The sequence below is a fragment of the Amaranthus tricolor genome, chromosome 12, assembly GCF_026212465.1.
Source record: "Amaranthus tricolor cultivar Red isolate AtriRed21 chromosome 12, ASM2621246v1, whole genome shotgun sequence".
Lineage (NCBI taxonomy): Eukaryota > Viridiplantae > Streptophyta > Magnoliopsida > Caryophyllales > Amaranthaceae > Amaranthus > Amaranthus tricolor.
In genome coordinates this window covers 610,625-634,288 of record NC_080058.1, presented here as the reverse complement: position 1 = coordinate 634,288, position 23,664 = coordinate 610,625, and the positions used below count along the sequence as shown (strand labels likewise).

Genomic DNA, 23,664 nt, shown 5'->3' with positions numbered 1-23,664 from the left:
CTTCTTTTACTTTATAACTAAATAGCCAACTATGACTAGTAATTAAAGCCTCAGCAGTATCCGGTTGAAGAGAAGCTCTATACTTAGTAAGCACTCTACCTCCTAAGCTAAAAGCTGACTCGGATGCAACAGTAGTAATTGGAATGGCTAATAAATCCCTTGCCATACGCGCAACCTGTGCATGTCGAGTTTCATTTGTTTTCCACCACTGCAATACATCTAGTTCAAGATGATGATCAAGCCTAGACTCCTCAAGATAAATATCTAATTGTGACAAATTTCCACTAGTCCCTCCAGCAAAACATGAAAATCCCTATTAAAGTACTAGTAATTAGAAGGTTAAAATAATAACAATACAATTATAAAAAACTTCAAAAAAAAAAATACTTACAGGTAGACCTGGGAAAACGGTCGGTCGGTCGGGTTTTGGGTCGGATCAATTTCGGTCGGGTCATTTTCGGGTCGGGTCATTTTCGGGTTCGGGTCAAAATTTCCGGGTTTCAACCCAATTTTTTCGGGCGGGTTTCGGATCAATTTTCGGGTCGGATCAATTTTTCCCAAGTCTATATATAACTGTCTTCAGAATGTTACACATTGTAATGTTTCAAAAATCAAAAGTAGTGGCTTGAGATGTTTTCCACAATTTTCTTGACGATCTATATTCAAACAATTATCATAACTGCAATTTTTACCGAATATTTACAAAGCTAGACATCTAGATATCTTCCAAATACATTTATATAACTATAGCTATCGACAACACAACTACGACTATTTAGACAATTGACAATTACCCTCACTGCCACTCTACGCCAAACTGACCCAAAGTATTGAAAAAAAAAGAATTGGATTTTGTATAGGCGAAATTGTCAATAATTAACAAACATTGCTCGATCAGCTAAAAATAAACACATTTATTGTTTATTTTAAATAAACTTACTAACGAAGTATAATATCTGAAGTAAATACATCTATTCTCTAATTCTAATTTTTTAACTTACCAAGATTTGAAAAAAATTACAAACAATAAATGAGTTTATTTATATATAAATAAGTTTATTTATACATAAATAAAAATAAACTTATTTTCAATTAATTGAACAAAAATTAATTTATCATTGATAATTTCGTCTTGCCCATGTGGGGCCAAGGAGGAATTGTCATAATTCATAAGGCACAAATCAATGGCACACTGCACACATGTTATTGAGCTCTTTGATTGATGCTCCATACCTCGACAGGCATTTCAGGAGCCACTTCTTGATTTTATAATCAAAACTCATTGTAAAACTAAGATGGCGAGAATCACGCAGAATCGATTTAATTTGATTAGATTTGATTTTTTTCATTGTAAGAACAAATTCCTATAAATGTCATGGACTATTCCTGTTTGATTCAATTACAGGTTTTAATACAATTTCAGACATTAACAATCAATTACAAACCCCCAAAAATGGCGCTTCTCTTCAAATCCACAATTTCTTTTCCTCTTAATTCATGTTTAGACCCACCAAAATCAAACCCTAGAAATTCACTCACTATGAAAACTAGTGTAACTACTTCAATTGACTCATTTTCTACAATTTCTGTTCCATTGGAGAAGAGGAAGTTGCCCATTTTGCTATTTGATATTATGGATACAATTGTTCGTGATCCCTTTTACCATGATGTCCCTGCCTTTTTTGGGTAATTTCTCACTTTGATTTTATTCCTTTAGTTTGTCTCATTCTTCTATTTGTTGTATATGGTAAATGTTTTATTTTGATGGATTGATGGACAAAAAGTTGGGAATTTTATGCTTTTTATTATTTAGTTATTTGATTTGGGTTAATTGAAGTGCTTATTATACTCATATGGGTTATTTTAGTGGAAATTGTGAAGTTTGTTCACTAAAGTTTCAATCTTTTTAAAATAAATTCCTGAACACATTGAGCTTATTAGGATTTAGGAGTACCAAAATTAGTTTGAAGTTATGTCTTGGTTTGATTGCAGAGTAGGATTTGGATTTCAATTAACCTCCTTGAAACTTTACTGATGAATTCATGATTGTCTAAGTCAATGTACACTTGTTGGTGTTGAGGAACCAACTCAATCAAAAGCTTAAGCTTATGATTCCACTTGAAAGAGGGGTGGACGAGATTCAAATCTGTGAATTTAAAATAAAATTATGGATGTAGCATAAGTCTTCCTCGTACTGGGCGCTTATAATTCCACTTGAAAGAGGGGTGGACGAGATTCTTAAGCTTGTGAATTTAAAATAAAATTATGGATGTAGCATAAGTCTTCCTCGTACTGGGCGCTTATAATTCCACTTGAAAGAGGGGTGGACGAGATTCAAATCTGTGACCTGAGCTTTTGATACCAACCATATTATAAACCAACTCAACTAAAAGCTTAAACCTATGCTTATGATTAAGGTCTCAAATCTAAATATACACTTATTCAGTGGGAACCGTTGTTCTGAGCAGTGTTCATAATTTGCCATTTAAATTCACAATTCGCTCAAAATGCCCTAAAATACCCCAAAATCGACTATAATTCGCTTTTTTTGATTCGCGATTCGCAAGGAGATTAGTGAATCATGTGACGGTGGTTTTTAGTGTTTGGATTTTTTACTCTTTCCTTTACAATATATCTCTGTTGGCCTAAAGAACTACAAAGTTAAAGACTCAAGAGTTGAAAGTGATGTCTATGTTTGTTTGATTGTTATTTATTTGAATTGATCCTATTCTAAGTCATGCTTTTATCTTATCTTATGAATTTCATTCTATTCTTAGCATGTCCATGAAGGAATTGTTAGAGTGTGAGCATCCAACTGCCTGGAATGAGTTCGAGAAGGGGCTAATTGATGAGGTATACATTGGAATGACCAAAAAATGACTACAACTTCTTCTGAACTTATCATCATCTATCTGATGGCTTTTATTGTATGCTTTGTGTGAAACATCAAGTAATTTTTGCTGCTATGTTTTTCTGCTTTGATAAGAGTGTTAGTCTATCGACCTTCTTGTTTGAAATGTGTTTGATATGTGCAGGATGAATTAGCTAGAAAGTTCTTCATAGATGGAAGAGACTTTGATCTTGAAGGTGAGTGGAACTTTGTGTCTTTCTTGATCATCTTGCTCATTTATTTTTTCTTTCCTTTTTTGAGGATGCACTAGAAATGATTGTGGTAGGACAATGTAGGTTCACATTTTCTTATGAATGATTTTATCAAAAATCCGTCCATGAGAATTTAACTTGCTGTAGCATCCTATGAAAATGACTCAATAAATTACGTGCACTTGATATTTATGTGAAATTGCAAATTTGCCGAACCGATATTACCAGTATTGTAAAGGTTGAAAAAAACTGCGTTTTAGACCGTTTCAGATGATATTTCATTGTGTAGGCCGAAAGGCGAAACGATAACTGCATCGTTGTCGTTTCCATAAAACTGTGTGCATTACCACAACCGCAACCGATACTGTATTTTTGCACCATGATCTAAGTTATACAATGATGCTGAAGCACGGTATCTGTTTTTTGTAGGCCTTAAAACCTGTATCAAAAGAGGATATTCCTATTTGGATGGTATTGAAGAACTGCTTCGTGCTTTGAAACAAAACAACTATGAAATCCATGCTTTTACAAACTATCCAACCTGGTAGTTTAAAATTTTCACATTCTCATGTAGGAATTGTATCTTTTTTTGGATCCTTCTTTAAAATACTTTTTTTTTAAATAAATTCTTAACAGGTATCAAATGATCGAGGATAAGTTAAATTTATCGAATTACCTATCTTGGACATTCTGCTCTTGTAAAACAGGTACAAAAACTTTACTTCTTCAATAGGTCGCCATGCAGTTTTCCTTATTCATTGTGTAGATCACTAGTGAATTTTTGTTCGAGATGTTCAAATCATCAGACTAATGGTTGCAGCCCAATGATGTGTTATATACTCTATCACGCCATTTCATATTAGAGCCTTTTTGGGCTAGAAGTGTGGATGTGCGCCCTCCATATATGTAATAATGGTTTTACTCATTATTGATTTTGTTTTCTTCTATAGGAAAACAAAAGCCCGACCCTGATTTTTATCGTGAAGCCCTCAGATACCTTGACGTGGAGCCTGGAAGTTGTATCTTCATCGATGACAGGTAATTGCTACTAGTATACCCGACTCATCTAATACATTTAGTTGGTTAGTGTTTGTCTTGTGATGTATTTACTTTCCTTTTATCTATATGTTGATTATGGGTAAAACTTCGATCCTTACTGAAACTGGAATATGGGATTTGAACAAAGTTTTGCAACCAAAATGTCATTCTATTTGAACATTTGTGACCTGGAACGTTACTAGGTCAACCCCGTTAGATATTGTCTCATCGAGTATAAAACATATTTGAGGGCTACAATCATCATCTATCATTTACCAGCCACTAGGTCAAGGAACCAACTCAACTAGAAACTTAATTTTCTGGTTGAAGCCTTAAGATATATTATGTACTGTAGCACGGTAGAAAAATATTAAAATTTTCAATTAATAGCGTATGTTTATTAATTTCCAGTTGGTGTCTAGTTTACTATTTGGTGTTTATGTTATACCCGTGTGGCTGTTTGTGTTTCTAGCAAATTGTTTACCAATTGTTGTATGCTAGAAATATGTGAATCATGATTTGAATGACTAGATTCCTTTGCATTATCCATCTTAAACATGTATTTAGAAATTTTCTTGGACATAAGTTCAGTCTACATTAAAACATATTTCATTACCTTAATGCCATTAAGTGGCTCCCACCTAAGCGGGGTTTGGAGGGTCAGTTGTAAACTATCTGAACAATTTATCTTAGTGAAAAGTTAAGGACTTGCTATTAAGATCTTAAATGAATCAATAAGTGTAATTTATATTATGATGGGGATTTGGTGGCAGGATGAAAAATGTAGAGGGAGCAGTGAATGTTGGATTAGTTGGATTGCAATTTAAAGGAGCGGATGTGTTACGGCAGGATCTATCTCGCCTTGGTGTAAGTATTTCTGCTCATGAACTCAGCCACAAGTAAACGAGCTCCAGCAAGACGATGCGCAAAATTCAGAGCTCAGTTTCCATTCTTCCCTTGATTGAACTTATTAGTTTTTACCTTATAAATCTGTTTTCTTTTTGGGTTTTGATTTACCTTTTCTTTTTTTATTTTTCTTTTATTTTTGGGGTAGTTTGGGATGAAAATCAATGTAAATGTATATCATCTTGCACATATATACAAGAATTAAAGATCTGTTAGTTTCTCTTATTGAGCCCTTTTTTGGCCTTGATTTTGTTGGATTGTTTTTTCAACATTATTTATGAATTATGATATATTTTTTTTTTCATAGTTTCATATGAACGGGACACACCGGGTAAGATGATGATGACGATGATGATGATATGATATATTTTCTCATTGCTGGTTTCTTGTTTAATGGCAATTCTGATCTCCTTGCTTACCCAATTGTACATTCATTCTGTATTAGATCCAATTTTTTGGGCATAAAATTTTCTACTGTTCATCTCGAGAGACTAAACAAAGGTTGGTAAGACCGTAGATGATCTGGAAATGATTTATTGGTTCATGTAGCAGACCTCAATCTCTTGGGCAATACTAAGTAATAACGGCAGAGATTTCAGCAGCCAGGTAAGAGACCTGTTTACTGGAATCAGTGCCATATTTAATCTCAGTCAGCATATGCTCTAAAGACATCCATGGTTTCCCACCCTGCTTTAAGGTTTTAGCTGGGGAAAGAATAGTCACTGCTGAGCCGATCTGGTTCTTTTGTTCGATCTGTTGCAGCAAGTGGTCAAACATTCACATACGCAAAGTATATATGCTCCGTTGTTGGCAACAATCAAAAAAACCGAAGGCGACTGAGCTGCTGCCACAGTGCCACACAAATTCCTTGCAGCCTGCCGGTCAGAGTTTCTCCTCCCATAATACACTGTCGTTGGTCATCAGTCTTATTTCATATACGTACCTCCTTATCGAGCAATTTATTCTCTTAGCTATGTCGTTACCAGTCAGGGTAAAGGAATAAAAGAACCGCTTTTATCGCTGCGCTTGTCATCTGAAAAACCGGAAAAAAAAAGTAGCAGCTTATTAGTCAGAAAGACCTCAATGATCATAGAATCGATCTGAAATATTGCAACGCCCGTTATGGAATGTCGGTAAGTTAAAAAAGATGAGATCAAGCTGATAAAATTAGCTTGCACTTCATGGGAAGAAACCAAACCGGCCTATGTAACAAAAGTAAGAAGAAGAATATTACTTTCTCCGGTTTTTAAAATTTAACTCAGTTCATAATGTTGTAAGTACTTTGCATTTACAAATACTCGAAAATTATATTATATGAATACTTTAACACTTAATAAAAGTGTTGATTATGCTAATATATATCTTTCTTTTACCTTGAACTTTATCATGAACATTTTTGTGTTGTTATTTTCATAAAAGATAATTTATTTAATTATGTGCACATGTTATTTAGTGATGTTGTTATTGTTAACTATTAATATTTAATACGTAACTCTATTTTGTCATTGATGTCATGTTTGTGATGAGGCAATGACTATGCAATACATATGTCATGACTTAACATTTCGGTCATGATACTTACAAATTATAGCATTGGATTTGGATAGACTTTATAAGACTACATCATGATTTTGATGACTTAATAATAGCAAGAGGTTTTTTATGATTAATTATCTTTAAATGTCATCAAGTTGACAAGTTATATATATATATATATATATATATATATATATATATATATATATATATATATATATATATATATATATATATATATATATATATATATATATAAGGTTTGCATGTATCACTTTTTTTTAGGTAAAATTTTGGGTACGTTTCTTGGTGCATCTTACATACTTTCTTCGCCTTTCCTCAATCTCTTTGTAGTTTAGAAAAAACTACTCTAAATCGTCTTTTTTGCGACATATTGTTTTTTCAAATATTTTGTTTAAAATTGATTTTTAAAGTTGTAACATTTAGAATTAAAAATAAAGCCTTATGTAGCATATTTTAATATTAAAACTGAGTTGTTAGAATTTTAAAATTATTCCAAATTTTTAATTACCAAACTAATCAAAAAGTTGTACGAGTAATATATTGTAGTCTACAAACACCGTGTTTTAAGATAGTTTTAAATATATAAAATTAAAAAATAATTTTAACATTACCTGTATAATTTATGACAAGTTTAGGTCACCTAGATACTTGAAGATAGACAAAGATATTTTCGTCATAACAGAGGCATCTTTTGTGCACATGTGTTGGGTGTCAATAATCAATATTAAGATATTGCATTATAACCCCACTAATTATATAAGTGGAGTAACTGTTAAATACTTGATCATGTAAAAAAATCAATCACCAAGTCTTGTATGAAATCGTTTCATTGTAAGAAAAATTCTACAAATAGCCCATTAATAAAAAACGTTAAGAAGAACAATAAATTTTGAATTCAACTTGTACAAGTAGCAGCTTATTGAAAATAATTTGAACTAATCAAATTAAAATCGTCACATAATAAGTCAGTCTCAATACAAAATTAGTGAATGTCAATTATAAGCTTGTTATCTAGAAATATGATCTTTAAGAAAAATTAAATTAATTAAATAATTACCCAACTACCATTAAAATTATATGTCAATTATTCACCCAAGAATAATACGAAGAATTACTTTTTCTCCATTGTGATGATAAGGGTTTGAATCTTATCAATTATATGAAGATTAATTTTCTCTTTTCTCTTGCCTTAACAGTTTTAATAAAAACAATTCTAAAATCAATTAGAATTGACATGAGCTAGATGAATCTTTTTGGAGACTTGATTAGAGAGAAATACAAATTAATTTGTATCCTAAACCATCAGTAGTTATCTTTCTCATGTTTTTTGTCAGGTTCTTATGAGAAAAAATTATAAGGTGCGGGTTGGATATCCGACCAGCCTTATCCGGGTCGGGTCATGGGCCGCAAAATATTATTTTAACGGAATTTTTTGGGTTTTAAACATACCCTACTGTTGGACTGTAAGATTCTGGTGTAGCTAGAGATAAGCCAACTCACAAACAGCATGTCTTTGAGTTGGAACAAAGTTAAAGTTGAAGTAAGTATGATATGTAAAGAAGACAGAAGCATGTACATCTTGATTATGTTTGTTGAATAGTTGAGTTGAGTGTATCAATAGACTTGTATACTTTAGCTGTTTATGGTACTAAGATTGTCCAAAGTTTGCTTATAATTCATTGTGTATAAAAGACCCTTTTAACTCCTGACTTTATGTTCCAAGTGTGTTTTTGTTTAATGTTTATGACTTTCCAGATTTAAAATTCCTTTCCCTCGCTATTCCAATGTATAAAGATTGGCTCAAGTTCTTAAGAAATCGAGTCTTAAGTTCCCATTTATGAAACTCTGATTAGTAAGTTAGTAAAGGTTGAGTTTTGAACCACTATATGGAATAATAAAAATCGCTCTTCCAAGAAAACTTAAAATTAACACAACTAATACCGGGTATCCGGTGTCCTGACCCGATTTATCAGGGTACTAGAAATCCGGGTATCCTGATAAATTGGATCGGGACACGGACCGTTAAAATAGGTACCCGACTAACTGAATACTCGACATTTTGAATACCCGCTAATAAATACTCCTAGCGGACGATAATTAAAAGTACCAGTGGTTAAAGTGGGATTAACTTTCTTATGATGAAGATAACTCTATTGGAAACTTTCATATTTAATTTCTACATAACATATCTTTTTCCAAAATCCAAAAAGGTGTCTAAATTTTGCACGCCTAAGAAGTAAGAACACTAGTCTAGTTTCTTGAAACAATCAAAGTGGTGGGTTTTTTAAACCACTAAATTCTAGTATTTCCTTTTGTTCAATCAATCATTACACTCCTTATACGTTATAAAATAATATAATTTTTTCTTTAGATTAAACTGTTGAGTGTATATATATTTCAATTCTTACATAGAAAACAATAAAAAGAAAGGATAAACGTAAAAGTGATTTTCAAAAAAATCTATGCAGACTTAATTCAAAGTCAAAGCGAACAATATTATAACAGTACAAATCATTCACAATTGGTAGGTCCACAAAACCGATTATTTTCCATAAACCAAACCCCTAATCCCTATATATATATAGTTGAATGCATCATTCAAATTAAATATAGTATCCTTTACACTTCAAACTCTTCTAACAAGATACAATACCAACTTAAAACACAATTAATTATTCTTTTCAAACACTCCTTAAACAAAAAAAAAATGATAAAATTTAGCAACAATAGTTGGAAAGAAATGTCACACTTTACCTCACAATTAATCCTTGGTAGATGGTTCATTGTTTTTGCTTCACTACTAATCATGGCCATGTCCGGGGCAGGCTACTTATTCGGTCTTTACTCGAACCAAATAAAAACATCAATGGGTTACGACCAATCGACACTTAACCTCCTTGGCTTCTTCAAAGACTTAGCCGGAAATGTTGGTGTCATTTCTGGCCTCCTCAATGAGGTAACGCCACCCTGGGTCGTATTAGCCCTAGGGGCAGCGATGAATTTTTTTGGCTATTTTATGATATGGTTAGCCGTTACGGGCCATATAAAAAACGTTCCTGTTTGGCAAATGTGTTTGTACATATACATTGGTGCAAATTCTCAAACATTTTCTAACACGGGGGCGTTAGTTACGTGTGTTAAAAATTTTCCTGAAAGTAGAGGAATTGTACTTGGATTATTAAAAGGATTTGTGGGTTTAAGTGGTGCTATACTTACACAACTTTACCATGTATTTTATGGTAAGGATTCTAAGGCTTTTATTTTATTTATTGGATGGCTTCCCGCTCTAGTTTCGCTGATTTTTATTCGATGTGTTAGGTATATGAAAGTCGTTAGAGAAAAAAACGAGGTCAAAATATTTTATAATTTACTTTATATATCTCTTTCTCTAGCGGGATTTCTTATGATTTTAATTATAGTGCAAAATAATGTTGCTTTCACTAGGGGTGAATATTATGTAAGTGCTTTTATTATCATCTTTCTTCTTTTTCTTCCTATTGTGATCATCGTGAAAGATCAACGAGAAGTTTATAAGAGCAAAAACAAAAACAATCATAATGGTGTAATCCTCGATGTTATAGACGACGTTATGAGAGAAGAGCGACCACAACAAGAAGACGTTGGTATAAATGGCGATCTGCCTAAGGAACAAGTTTCGTGTTGGACTAAAATATTCCAACGACCAAACAGAGGAGATGACTATTCCATTTTGGAAGCCTTATTTAGCTTCGATATGATGTTTTTGTTCCTAGCCACTGCTTGTGGTCTAGGAGGAACCCTAACGGTGATTGATAACATGGGTCAACTAGGGAGATCCTTGGGCTACCCGACCCATAGTATAACCACATTCCTCTCCTTGATTAGTATATGGAACTACTTGGGTCGGGTCCTATGTGGGTTTGCTTCCGAAGTTGTCCTAGTAAAGTACAAGTTTCCAAGACCAATGGTCATGACGTTAGTCCTACTTCTCGCATGCATAGGCCATCTTCTAATCGCTTTCGATGTCCCTAACTCACTTTACGTGGCCTCGATTATAATTGGGTTCTGCCTAGGGGCACAATGGCCCTTAGTCCTTGCAATCATTTCGGAGCTTTTCGGGCTCAAACACTACGCCATGCTACATACTTTGGGTGGTCTAGCAAGCCCGGTTGGGTCCTATGTACTTAATGTAATGATCACAGGTAAACTTTATGATAAAGAGGCTTTAAAACAATTAAGTGCAAAGGGATTAAAAAGAAAAGTTGGTGAAGAATTGACTTGTATTGGTGCTAAATGTCATAAAGTCTCTTTTCTTATCATTAGCGGGATCACATTTTGTGGAAGTTTAATTTCCTTAATCTTAGTACTTAGGACTAAAAAGTTTAGAGATGTTGAAGATGTTAAGAAGCCCAAGTGTGAGAAAGTGCGTGGTGGACTAGTTTCTTGAGCATGGCCGAATCCAGGATATTACTATGAGGATGGTCCAATATTCGTCTCTCTGCATGTATAATGAATATCAGTTCCACTGTTATTTTTTTATATGATATGTCAGACAATTTAATATTAATAGTTTTTAATCGAATGAGCCTATAATCTAGGTAGACTTAAGCCTAGATTCTCCGCTATTCCTAGAGAGTTTTCAGTCTACATACAATGTATTTTGAGAGAAGTTAGTCAATAATACTTTTATGTAATAACTTTTAATCAAATTCTAATTTTTTAATCATATAACTTTTAATCAAATTCTTATTTTTTAATCATATATTATTTATCATCATGCGTTCATGCTTATATTAAATGAGAATTTAAAGAATCAAGACTTATCTTAGTTGAAGAGTGAATATCACTTTTCAGGATAGTAATGGTAGGTTCGATTTCACCAAGCCTTTAACTTTCCTCAACATATCAAGTAATAAAAAAAGACATATTTTGAGGAAGGAAATTAATCAAAAAATTGACAATTTTTTATTTTCTATATATTTTATAAAATTTGTCGAAAATTATTTGATGAAAATTAAAAATTTTTGTCTTAAACATTTACAAAAAATCATATACATTGCGTTTATGTTTACGTTTAACAAGCGTTGCATTTAGTTATAACCTTAAAGTGATAATAAAAGTGAATCTTAAAGTGATCACTTTTTGTTTTTGAGTGATAATTTTGTATAGTTTTAAAGCGAATCTTTATAATTTAAAAATAATCACTTACAATTTTTAGAATGATTACTTACAATTCAATATAATCACTTATAACTTAACTTAATCATTTAATATTTAAAAAAATTCCCGAAAAAAATCAATTAAAATTTCAAAATGAAAAAATAGAAAAATGTTGTGATTATTAGAAAGGTTTCGACTTTCGAGAGAGTCCGACAAAACTTGGGAGAGTTAACTAAAAGCCGCATCCAAACTCTTTCTACTCGCCATTTTCCTACCTTGCCTCCCGCGTTCTCCTGGTCTTCTCAGTAGCAGAACCAAACGGTTTGTGATCGTTGATTTAAGGATCTTTGTCGATTTCATTTGAACTTTGTCAATTTGGATCAATTTTAATAATATTAACAAATTCATATATTTTTCATAAGATTGCTGTAAATTCTTCCATTATTGGGTTTTTTTGTTGACTGTTCTTTACATATGTGTTAGTCAATATGGTTAAACAATTAATTGCTTGTTGATTTTTTGAATTCAATATTGTTACTTCGCTTTATTTAGATTTGATTGCGTTATAGGGGTTGAGTTATTTATTATCATTAATTGGGGATTGTATTTGACTGTGTCTTTACTTATGAAAATTTATTGATATTTTGAGTCTAATATTGTGATTTGTTTATTGCTAAAACGTAAAATTGAAGAATTTTTATTTCTTATTTTTCATGGAACTTAATTTTTTTTTCGTCTGATTTTAAGGTTTCTATTTTGTTGATTGTTTTGATGCTGATCATTTACCTTCTGCTGTTTTCCATCATTTAATCCTTGGTTAAACTTACGAAATGTACATATCAATTATGTTTGCAATTTTTTTTGGATGTTATGTAAATTTTAGAGGGTTTTATATATAATGTGTTAATATCTTTAGCTTTTCAAGATTGTTCTTTTGGATGTTGTAAGTTTTATTTATAAATTATGTATAAATGCTTCATCTTTATGCTCATTTAGCCTTATATTTGAGTTTGCATAGCTGCATATGTCAATTTTTACAATTGGTTCTTGTGAATTGTCTACAGTGAGTTGGCATATCATTTGGGTTATTCTTAGGTTAATTTTGGTTTTAGTTAGTTCAGAAGGATAGAGTTTGAAAAAATATTAAAGATTCGGGGTGGATGCCATGGTTCACGGGTCACGACTTTTCCTACTAGCTATTTGATACAGTGTTAGTTGAAGGGCTAGACTGTTTGTATTTGTTGTGAATTTTAAGGCACTAGGGTGGATAGGAAATTTTGTGCTATTCTTGAGTGTACATTTGCTGTTGGCTGTTGCTATGTGGAGTTGGTGGGATGAATTAGGTAGTTTATGCTGAGAGATAACTGGCATTGGTGGTTAATATGCATTCAGATTCCAGCTTCCTTTTATAAGCCTGGATGTGGTGTTAGGCCAGTCAGTTTAATGCGAATATCTCTGAGGCAAGTGCCTTACCTTTTGGGCTGCAACTTGCTTAGCAGGCAGAGTATTGAAATGGAGTTACTGAGTTTGATAGCATGGGTTTGATTAACAAATTGAAGCATAGTTCACTCTCTAGGCCTTTTAAGGGTTAGTATATGGTGATTTATGAGATTTTTTCTCAGCTTAAGAAAATTTATTTTTTGTGCTACTATTTACAGGCTGTATAATTTTGCTCAATCTATGGCTAGATTTCAGCCATCTTATGAATTTTGATATGATAGATTATTTTATTGAGTTGGCTTTTTGGAAAAGTGCAAGTCTTTGACTATGTTGTTGTACACCCTGTCTATAAACTGATAAAAGATTATACATTCTTTACAATTTTAAATTCAAGGTCAATGTTTTAAATAAGGGATATCTTTTTCTCTTTGAATCTTACACGAACATATTGTAGACTTATGGGTGACAAGTTTGTGTGATTGGAGGTCTGGTTTGCGATGGCTGATAGGTTTGCATATTCATTTGCTTCTTGCTTTTTATGTCTAACTAATTCGCGGTAGAATGATGTTTTGCATTTTATGTCTTACTAATTCATTTGCTTCTTGCAGTTTATGTCTTACTAGTAGTAGCTCAGAATGTTTTACAGTGGTTTTTTCTGACCATATTGTGGAAAGATATATGTGTAATAGAATCACAGATTTAATGTGTGTTTATCTAATTGCTTTTCGTGTATAGCCTTAATGGAAGGTAAAGTGGCTGATTCCGAAAGGGCTACAGGTAGTTACTCAGCGGAGGTTTATGGTAATGGGGTCACTGTAGAAGACTGCCAAAAGATGATCGAGAGAAGCTTGCGAACTCCCACGGTGAAATTTTTGATGGAGCATTTGCAAAAATCAGGGTGCAACATGCCACATAACTTCGTAAAAGCTGAGAAGTGTGACCAGAATGTTAGTGGCGGTTATAGTCGTGGTAAAGGGATAATAGTATGTAACAATCATGTTAACATACAAGATGAGGTGAATCAAGTTGTGATCCATGAGCTAATACATGCTTATGATGATTGTACGGCTAAAAACATGAAATGGGAGAATTGTGCTCATCACGCTTGTAGTGAAATTCGCGCTGGCCATTTGAGTGGTGATTGCCACTTCAAGCGAGAGCTATTGCGTGGATACATGAAGATGCGGGGCCATGAACAAGATTGCGTGAAGAGGAGAGTAATGAGATCACTGGCGCTAAATCCTTTTTGCTCCGAAACAGCTGCAAAGGATGCAATGGAAGCTGTTTGGGATACTTGTTACAATGATACACGGCCCTTCGACAGAGCTCCTTGACCGATCTACTTGCTTTCTCGGCTTCAGGTCAAGCACATCCACTTCGTCTAAGGTGATCGACTTTCATGTCGTCATGTCGATTTCTTAGGAACTTCACGTTGAACTTATGTCTAGAATGAGATTTCAAATTTTTAAGCCTGTTGGGCCCTTTATAGTGATGCCCAAGCTTGCAAGCCTAGCTCATTAAGTAAAAATATGATGATTTTGCCCAGTAAGACTTGCACAGGCCAATTTCGGTGTATTTTGAATCTAAAAATATACATTAATGTGTTTTTGATTACTAATTATAAATTTTATATATATTTTTTTAAGTTTTAAGGTGCAAGTAAAAACATATTTTACTTTATCTATAAGTATTTTAAAAAATACTTTTAATAATCATTTTTAAACTTTAAATGAAGAAAAAAATTGAATTTTATAGTGGTGTAATGGTATTGAAAGAATTATTTAATATATATATTTGTAAGTAAGTGAAATTTGAATTATATTAAAATTTTTACGATTGAAATGACCCTTGTAGGATCGGATCGTTGGATTGTAGGATCGTTAAATCGAATTATGATCCTACCATATAAATTCTTGTGCCAAGTAGGATCGCACGATTCTACCACATTAAGATCCATCCTACAATCCGAATCGATCGTCTATTTTTAAATTGTAAGATCGTAGAATTGTCGATCAAAATTGAGATTCTAATAATCGCTGGCTCAACAGAATTAGCATTTGTATAGATCAAATTGGTTTTGAAGAGTTTCATGACTTCTATGTTTTCTTGCAATGTGCCTGCTTTGTATTGGCTCCAATAAAAGTGGTAATAAGGTGACTTGTTCAATTTTGTGCAGCTAACTGATTTACCTTCCAGTCCATATGATATTTCCATGTGTTCTAAAGCAACAGACAAGGAAGGTGCATTATTTTCAATGTCATAGAATTATCTGACTATCAACATTACATAAATTGTTGATATTTCTTTATAACCTTTAGCTTCTGCATATATTTTTTGTGAAATCCTTGTGCATTGCTGATAATATATAGTAGAGATGTTCAATCGGGTCATCGGGTCAATTTTGGGTCATTTTAAAATTCGGGTTTGCGTCCACATTGATTTTTACATTATTTTAAATACATTTTGAAGTCGGGTTAAGTGGGGTTTGGTTCCAAGGTCGGGTAAATATCGAAATAAATGAGATTTGCTGCCGGGAAGTGGTAAGCATGGATATGATACTTGCGCCTCTAGCTCTTATCTTATGTCTGTCCGTAAATCTTGTTGCAGCAGCTCTGCCTATGGCAAGAACTGGCTGTGTAGATAAGTGCGGAAATGTGACCATCCCATACCCATTCGGTATGGGCTGAAGTTGCTATTACAACGAATGGAACGAAACTACTTGCAACTCTTCTATACCATTCCTCACCAAATTCAATCTTGCGGTGCTTGAGATTTCTTTGGGAATAACTGAAGTGATGGTTAATGCTCCCATGATCGTCAACTGTTCTGAGGAAAAAGCGACTTGGAAAGCACTAATCTGGGTGGAAGCCCGTATAGTTTTAGTATAGGGAATGTTTTTGCTCCTGTAAATTGCGTGGCTACTTCTTTCTACAATAGGGAAAGTATTGGCTTATTGTGGATCGGTTTGTGATCTAAACGCTCTTCCTAGTTTGGCATCCATGCAGGAATCAATGTGCTTAACTTATCTTTCCTTCTCTCTGAGTGTTTACAGTGTGAACATTACACGATCTAAGGGAAAATGTAGTTATGTCTTCTTGGTGCATTTGGATTATTTACAACAATTCGACTTGTCCCAGTCTCAGCAATCTGTTTTGCCCATTGCAAGAAATGGAAGCCATATTCCTGTTTCTCTTCAATGGGCATACAATTATTTACCTGGTTCCTCAGCAAACGATTCGAGCCCCTACTGTTCTTATATCATAAACGGCGATTACAAATGTCACTGCCCACAGGGCCAAGGTGGGAACCCGTATCTTCGTATAGGATGCCAAGGTAAGATCATTAAGCTAAATTTATTCCCCACCGATTCCACCAAAGCCCTGAATCAGAACCATAAAATTTGATCATGGTACTTGCCGGCACTGAGGCAAGACCCGATACTCACTGAAATTTGAACTTACATGTATACAATCTGTTCTTTTGCAGAGTCACCACAATGTGCAAGCTGCAAAGGGGATTGTTTCGCTAGTGCTAGCGATTTCAATGATGTTATATGTTTTCCTTCTAAAACCAACAGGGCTCACCTTCTGGCAGTTGTTTTAGGTACTTTCTGTACTAATTTCACCTTTTAAAGCTTCTCTATTGATCTTAAATATGCCGATATGGTTCTGTTCTTGAGTGTAGGACTCGGTTTAAGCATAGGATTATTATTTGTGTCGTTTGGTTGCTACAGGTTGCGGCGATTCTTGAAAAGAAGGAAGGAGACTATGCAAAGAGCTAAGAACTTCAAGCTAAATGGTGGTTTTCTGTTACGACAGCAAATGTCTTATAATGACGGTGTTATGGAGAAATATCAAAGAATTAGAGGTAGCAACTGATCATTTCCATGAAAACAGAATACTCGGGCAAGGCGGTCAAGGTACAGTCTACAAAGGTATGCTGACGGATTGAAGGATTATCGCGGTTAAGAAATCTAAAAGGGTTGATGAAAGCCAAATGGAGCCTTTCATAAACGAGGTTGTGATCCTGTCACAAATTAACCATAGGAATGTGGTCAAGTTATTAGCGTGTTGTTTGGAGACCGAGGTACCTTTACTTGTTTACGAGTTCATCCCAAATGGAACTCTGGCTCAGCACATCCATGACCGAAGTGACGAGTTTCTACATTTCATAGAAAATGCGCTTGCAAATTGCAGCAGAATCAGCCGGAGCAATTACATACCTTCATTCATCATCGTCTACTCCGATTTACCAGAGATATTAAGTCGTCTAATATACTATTGGATGAGAAATATAGGGCGAAAGTTTCAGATTTTGGAACTTCAAGGACAATAACAATCGATCAGACTCATTTGACTACGCAAGTTCAAGGGACATTCGGTTATTTAGATCCCGAGTATTTTCAATCAAACCAATTTACCGACAAAAGTGATTTTTATAGCTTTGGAGTTGTCCTCGTTGAGCTCTTGACCAGCAAAAAGCCAATATCCCCCAATGAGTCCAAAGAATGGAGAAGTTTGGCCACGGAGTTTCTTATTATGATGGAAAATTCTCGGTTGTTGGAGAACTCCTAAAAGACAAACCATGATCTAATGCAGGACATAGGCTATATGCAGGTGCATACAGCATGAATGAAGTTGTGAAATAGGCTATATGCAGGACATCACAGTAATTTTTTTTATCAGTAATCAATGATGTTCACAAGCTTGAATGAAATAGCCTGTATGATTAGAATTCTATAAGACAAACCAGGATCTAATGCATGCATCTCATCATTTTCTTAATATTTGTGCAATTCTACGTGTGTCATGGCAATATCACGAGGACATAGGAAGTAAGCACTTATTATTTAAAACAAATGTTTGCAATGAAAGGTCGATTAGAATTAACTAATTGTCATACAAGGGTATAGTTGCTTATAGTCGGATCCCATCGAAACCTGATTAGTTGGAAGCTATTTAATAACATTGAGCTACATCTGAAAAAGAAAAAAAGGGTTTGGCTTGTACATATGCTTTATTTCTATGGGAAATGTATTCTCCCCATATCTCATTGAGTTTAAAACATTTAAGCATTTTGGGAAATATATAGCAGTTGCAATGGGGTAGAAAGAGTATGAGCTGCAATATTGTGAAGAAACCTGATACTAACCATTACTACTCTGTTCCTTTAAAATTGCTACTAATACAAGCTGATGCTAGCTATACAATCTATTGAATATCATCTCCAGATCATTGTTCCAAGATCATTGTGCAGCACCCGCTTTGATAAGGCACTGTGCATAATAAATAGCCAATAAGCCACATCAGTTTCGACTCTCAAACAATGCACCCATTTAGCACGCTTAATAGATTCACATCCCTACGTAATTTATGATCGAGACTCCCATATGGTATAAATTAATACACTTGTAATGGCATAAAAGTCTCGAGGCAACAACCATATAGTTTTACCATAGTGTTATGATTCATTACAGCTGCCGTAGAGGCCTCACTTAAGCAGCGATCAAAGTCGAGCTGCACGGGAACTTTGACAGCTACAATATGATCATCGATGGTTGCTTTATAGACCATGCTGTGAGAGTCATTGCCAACAACGGAATCAGGGTCATAGTAGTTTGTAGCCTTCTCGAAAATCTTCAGCTGCCTTCCTCCTATATTATTCCCTTGGCTTAATAAAAATTGTTTCTCCAGAAACTACCTCCATTTTTATAAAATATTCCTGCTTGGATTCGAACTTTTGCTTTCTCCTGATCTTGATTTTCTTTGTTTGAGTTTGAGCCATCGTTTCAAGCCAATTTCGAGCGTAAATCTTTTCAACCCGGTATCTGTCGTTTCAAGCCAATTCACAACACTTACCTTGCAACATGGAATCGATTTGTTTCCCATCAGTGAACGTAAATCTTCTCAACCTCATATCTGTTGTAGCTGCTTAACAACTTCAATCATAGTTGGTCTTTCAGCTCCTTTCTTGGCCACACAAGTCAATGCAATCTTAGCAATTTGTTGAATCTCATCCGTACTTGCTTGCTCCAATATCTCGCTGGCAATCATCTTCATCGCGCAACTTTTCTCCATAGCAGAAACAAACACATCAACCAAGTCTCTCCCGTCTCTAAGCATCCTAATAGGATTCTTTCCGGTTAACAACTCCAACATCAAAACCCCAAAGCTGTACACATCACACTTATCGGTCACTAAACGAGTCTGGATATACTCAGGATCAATATATCCCGGAGTTCCTTGAACAGACCATCTTTCAGACGTGTCTCCTGGAGTAATGGACACTGAATAGCCAAAATTTCCTAACTTTGCGTGGAACGAATAATCTAGAAGTACACATACTGAGTTCACACCCCTGTGCACTAGTGGCTTTCGCAAGGCATTATGCATATAAGATAACGCATATGCAGTATCCGTTGCTACCCTCAAGCGGCCAGCCCAATTCATACGATTGCTAGACGCAAGATCACCATGTAAATGATCAAAAAGGCTTCCATTTGGTAAAAATTCATAAACCAATAAGGGTATACAATTCTCAAGGCAACAACCATAGAGTTTCAGCATATTGTCATGAGTCATAACCATCGCAATTGAGGCTTCAGTTAAGTTCCGATCAGTCATTGTGGGATTTGGCTCTTGCTGCAACGGGACTCCAACGACTACAGTACGATCATCATAAGTTGCTCCATAAACATTTCTATGAATACTGCAACCAACAAGAAGATCAGGGTGAAAATTCTTTGTAGCCTTCTCAATATCCTTGTATGAGAAAAGTTTCAACTGTCCTGATCCAACATCGCGACCTTGGCTCAGAGCGATATGTTTTTTTAACAAAATCCCTCCATTTTGAATAAAATATGCCTCCATACACTCGAATTTTAACTTGATCTTATTCTTACTTTCTTTTCGAGCTTTATCCATCTACTTAGAACTTGTTCTCAACTGACTATATTTTTCCGCCTAGCAAAAAATACGACATTAGAAGGAAAAGCCGATTAGCGTGAGACCAAATTATTTCCAATTAGTTTTTGCTCTTTAACACAATGTATTATATGCAAAACTTGCTTGTTTCATTTCTAACATCTTTTGATTTGGTATTCGTGAATGTAATACGAGTATGCAACCAATAAGAGGTCAACAAGCGTATTGTACTAAACAATCAGATTATGGACGTATTTAGCCTAGTATTTTAAGTAGTTGTCTGAGGCTAAAACATATATGTTTTACAAAAATGTAATTCTTCAGTAAAGTAGCAGTTTAAGTAGTCTTTAGTGGTGCACATGAATATTTTCAGAAAGTTACAAAGTGTATCGTTACAAAATCAAAAATAGTGGTTTAACATCTTCTTTACATTTTTCTCAACAAATTATATTCTAATAGTTACCAAAAATGCTACTTTCATCGAACAATAATAATTTTTCAAGCTAATAAGAGAACTAAATATCCGAGAGCTACAAGTATACACCTACGACTACTTAAATAGCTAACAACTCTCCGTAAGAACTCTCCGTACACGTGTTGCAATTACTACTATATAGTGAGTAGATTCCCCCCAAGGTTTCTCAATTCTACCAAAATTTCTCCGTCCATAATGTATTTTTTTCTACTTTTCACTTTGTATGTTGTTTGAATAGGGGCGAAGTAAAAACCGACAAATTCTATGAAGATTCCGTGCAATTTTAAAAATTTTGATATTTTTCTAATAATTTTGTATCTTTAAACATCTAACCTATACTAAATATTTTAATATTAAGACCTCTAATTTCTCCGGCCCCTGTTCAATCGAACATAATTGAACTCATGTTTGAAATAAAATAAATAAGTTAACTTTTACTTGATTTACAATATATTTCATTTATGACAAACATATATATCAAATGATGATAATTTCCAATTAATAGTCACCCATAGCTCCAAAACCATAATACTATCACAGAAATAAGCAAAGGTCCATTTAAACACAACAACAAAACCTATTACTTTCTGATCTCTCATCACAAACATCTTATAGACTTCTACAAATTCATATAAATAAATAAATAAACACAAGTAATTCAAAATTAATTCTTACAGTATACCCATGAAGTTGGGGAACGGGGGGAATGTTTTCTTCTTAAACATTGAATAATCTAAACAAAAATCCATCAATCTCCATTGTTTAATTCAAAAAAAACGACTGAAAAAACATCAAACGAAAAGTGATTGGAGCATACCGGTGGCGGTTTCCCTATTCTGCAATTCAAGTTCAGCGCGTCTGGAACATAAGAAAGAGATGCTGGGGTGATGGTTCCAAATTTCTTTAGAGAGGGGAATAATCCGAGTAAGGAAACGAGTCAAAATGCCCGCAATCAATCAAATCGGGTCCGATTAGATTTGTATTGGCCTATTGGGGTCATATATAAATGGGTTAGAAATTTCTTAGTCTAAATCAAATTCGTTTATGCTATGTTGAGAATAATGATTTTATTTGGAAATCTAGAATTAATTCAAATTTAATGTTTGACAAATCAATAAATTTCAATTGTAGATTTAAGCCAATTTCATTATTGTTTTAAAAGTAGTTCATGTTAAGAATTTGAAAATGACTTCTCAAATCTTGTCATTCTTAAATTCATCCTTGATGATTTCGTAATTAAAATCTAGAATTTAACATGAATTACTTATTTACAACCACAACCTTAGTTAATTAAGTAGAAAATAACAACTTTGATTTGATATAATTGTTGTTGACAGCTACTTTTGAACGAGATTGTTTCTCGAAAAGATAACTTTAAATAAGAAGTCAATATTCTTATTTCTCTTAATTTGTAAGTATTAATTAAGCTATTTAGTCTATATATTTAATGTGTTTATCGGAGAGACCGTTTCTCACAACAAACTGTGAATTGTAAAAAGTAAGAGTAATTTATTAAATTTTTATAAAATTAATGGAATTTATAAATTGTTAGTTGAATAAATAAAATAATAAATAAATTTTGAAAAATGATCAAATCGCACAATGCAGCTGCATCTAGATAGATTCTCGTAAAACGTGCGACCGTACTTAGATGCAGTCGCACAAAATGTAAGTTGTTCTATTTGTCACGTAGCTTCTTGGCTTACATTTGCGTGGAAAATTTAGATTTTGTTGATCATCTCCTAAATGTGCAATTACTGATCATTTAAATAGTCAATTTCTCTCTCTAAAGAATTACGTGGCCAAAATTAGAAATGTATATACACACTTGCTAGTACTCATATGACTAAAAATACAATACTTAATTAGAAATATGGTGGAGCCCCACTTAAAATAATGACATATAAATAAAAAAAAGTTTACAAAATTAAAAAAAAAACTGTTAAATTGAGATTATAAATATAAATTTTTTCTGATATTTTCAAATCAAATATTTTGAATAACATTCCAAATAATGACCAACGAGTTTCCGACATATTTCAAATTCATTGAATGGAGTCAAAATTAAAAAGGTATACTTGTATTTCATAGTAATAACCTCACTCAATTATTATATCATCATCACCTTGTAATCTTGTACGGTCAAAGTAGGTTGCTGCTGGAATTGGAAAAAGGCAAGGTAAGTGTATTACTTATTTACATGTGTATGCACACTAGCCAATACTTGACAACTTCACCATCTCCATTCCTAAGATTTTTTTAACGATGTGTTTTTTAATAACTTTCAATTTTATTTGGTTGCATTATTGTTAAAGACAGAGAATGAATATCTTGAAATAATTTGATTACTATTTGATGTTACTTATGTTAGAGCAAGCACCAAATCACCTTTGTGTAGAGGGTCTTTGGAGTGTCGTGATGAGGGTGCAACAAAGAACAAGAATTGATATTGCAAGGCAGCAGCACTCTCAAGGTCAGAGAGCCCGGATGAAGGCCGCTCGACTTGTCGAACAAGGTTGGCTCGATCGAGCGGTTCAGCTGAAGTTGAATAAAAAGATTAGTAGCTTCTGGTTTGGCGCTCGACTAGACGAGTAAGAGGCACTCGATCGAGCGAGCTTCAGGCCCCAAAACTGACGCGTATTCTGTTTTGTTGCGGATTTGTTTGGGCTTTAAGCCATTGGTCCTAGGGCTTCTAATATGTGCTAGGCTATATAAGAGGGCTTAGAACATTACTAGAAGTAAGGAGAGTGAGGCTACACAAGAGAGAAAGCTAGGGTTAGAAACCATAAGAGTTTTCTTCTTCATTGTATTAGTTTATGGGTGATATCTATTGTTGAATGGAATCAATATCTTGAGAGCTTGTTCTCAAGTGTGTTTAGTTAGTCATTAATGTATTGTTGAGTATATTAATGAAAGTAATTATCTTTTGAGGGGAGGTATCATTAGATACCTCATAAACACATTGATGTTGTTGTTTGTCGTGTCTCTTATTTATACTCTGTTCACTCAACTTCTAATCATTATTCTACCATTGTTGGGAACGAGCCATTCTCTTTCAACTTATAATAAAGGCTTCTAACT

General features: G+C 33.9%; 4 protein-coding genes and 1 pseudogene across 5 annotated transcripts; 4 read left to right on the top strand and 1 right to left on the bottom strand.

Moving 5' to 3' along the window:
* The first annotated feature begins 1,196 nt into the window (after positions 1–1,196).
* On the top strand, positions 1,197–5,360 carry LOC130796989 (flavin mononucleotide hydrolase 1, chloroplatic-like). Its single transcript, XM_057659453.1, has 7 exons — positions 1,197–1,686; positions 2,778–2,853; positions 3,036–3,087; positions 3,532–3,646; positions 3,739–3,809; positions 4,053–4,140; positions 4,914–5,360. The coding sequence occupies exons 1-7, from the start codon at positions 1,376–1,378 to the stop codon at positions 5,041–5,043; spliced, it is 843 nt and encodes a 280-aa protein (XP_057515436.1). The 5' UTR covers positions 1,197–1,375; the 3' UTR covers positions 5,044–5,360.
* Positions 5,361–9,226: 3,866 nt separating this feature from the next.
* Positions 9,227–11,305, top strand: LOC130796988 (protein NUCLEAR FUSION DEFECTIVE 4-like). Its single transcript, XM_057659452.1, has one exon. It carries the CDS (start codon positions 9,314–9,316, stop codon positions 11,030–11,032), a length of 1,719 nt encoding a protein of 572 aa, XP_057515435.1. The 5' UTR covers positions 9,227–9,313; the 3' UTR covers positions 11,033–11,305.
* Positions 11,306–11,909: 604 nt separating this feature from the next.
* On the top strand, positions 11,910–14,821 carry LOC130796987 (mitochondrial inner membrane protease ATP23-like). 2 transcript variants are annotated; one of them, XM_057659451.1, is made up of 2 exons: positions 11,910–12,066; positions 13,963–14,821. In XM_057659451.1, exon 2 carries the CDS (start codon positions 14,019–14,021, stop codon positions 14,517–14,519), a length of 501 nt encoding a protein of 166 aa, XP_057515434.1. In that variant the 5' UTR covers positions 11,910–12,066; positions 13,963–14,018; the 3' UTR covers positions 14,520–14,821. The 2 variants fall into 2 exon arrangements, with proteins under 2 accessions (XP_057515434.1, XP_057515433.1); XM_057659450.1 differs by having other exon boundaries at positions 13,921–14,821.
* Positions 14,822–15,731: 910 nt separating this feature from the next.
* On the top strand, positions 15,732–17,759 carry LOC130797118 (wall-associated receptor kinase-like 9; annotated as a pseudogene).
* On the bottom strand, positions 16,917–21,640 carry LOC130796986 (wall-associated receptor kinase-like 22). The gene is made up of 2 exons (XM_057659447.1): positions 21,401–21,640; positions 16,917–20,147 (listed from the first exon to the last, which is right to left on the bottom strand). The coding sequence occupies exon 2, from the start codon at positions 20,106–20,108 to the stop codon at positions 19,098–19,100; it is 1,011 nt and encodes a 336-aa protein (XP_057515430.1). The 5' UTR covers positions 20,109–20,147; positions 21,401–21,640; the 3' UTR covers positions 16,917–19,097.
* Between the last annotated feature and the right edge of the window lie 2,024 nt (positions 21,641–23,664).

Bases quoted from the DNA above. Each gene is read 5' to 3' on its own strand.
- LOC130796989 (XM_057659453.1), top strand. From the start codon at position 1,376: ATGGACTATTCCTGTTTGATTCAATTACAGGTTTTAATACAATTTCAG. The intron at 1,687-2,777 runs GTAATTTCTCAC...TTCTATTCTTAG, and splicing joins GATGTCCCTGCCTTTTTTGG to CATGTCCATGAAGGAATTGT. The intron at 3,810-4,052 runs GTACAAAAACTT...TTTCTTCTATAG, and splicing joins ATTCTGCTCTTGTAAAACAG to GAAAACAAAAGCCCGACCCT.
- LOC130796988 (XM_057659452.1), top strand. From the start codon at position 9,314: ATGATAAAATTTAGCAACAATAGTTGGAAAGAAATGTCACACTTTACC.
- LOC130796987 (XM_057659450.1), top strand. From the start codon at position 13,926: ATGGAAGGTAAAGTGGCTGATTCCGAAAGGGCTACAGGTAGTTACTCA.
- LOC130796986 (XM_057659447.1), bottom strand. From the start codon at position 20,108: ATGGATAAAGCTCGAAAAGAAAGTAAGAATAAGATCAAGTTAAAATTC.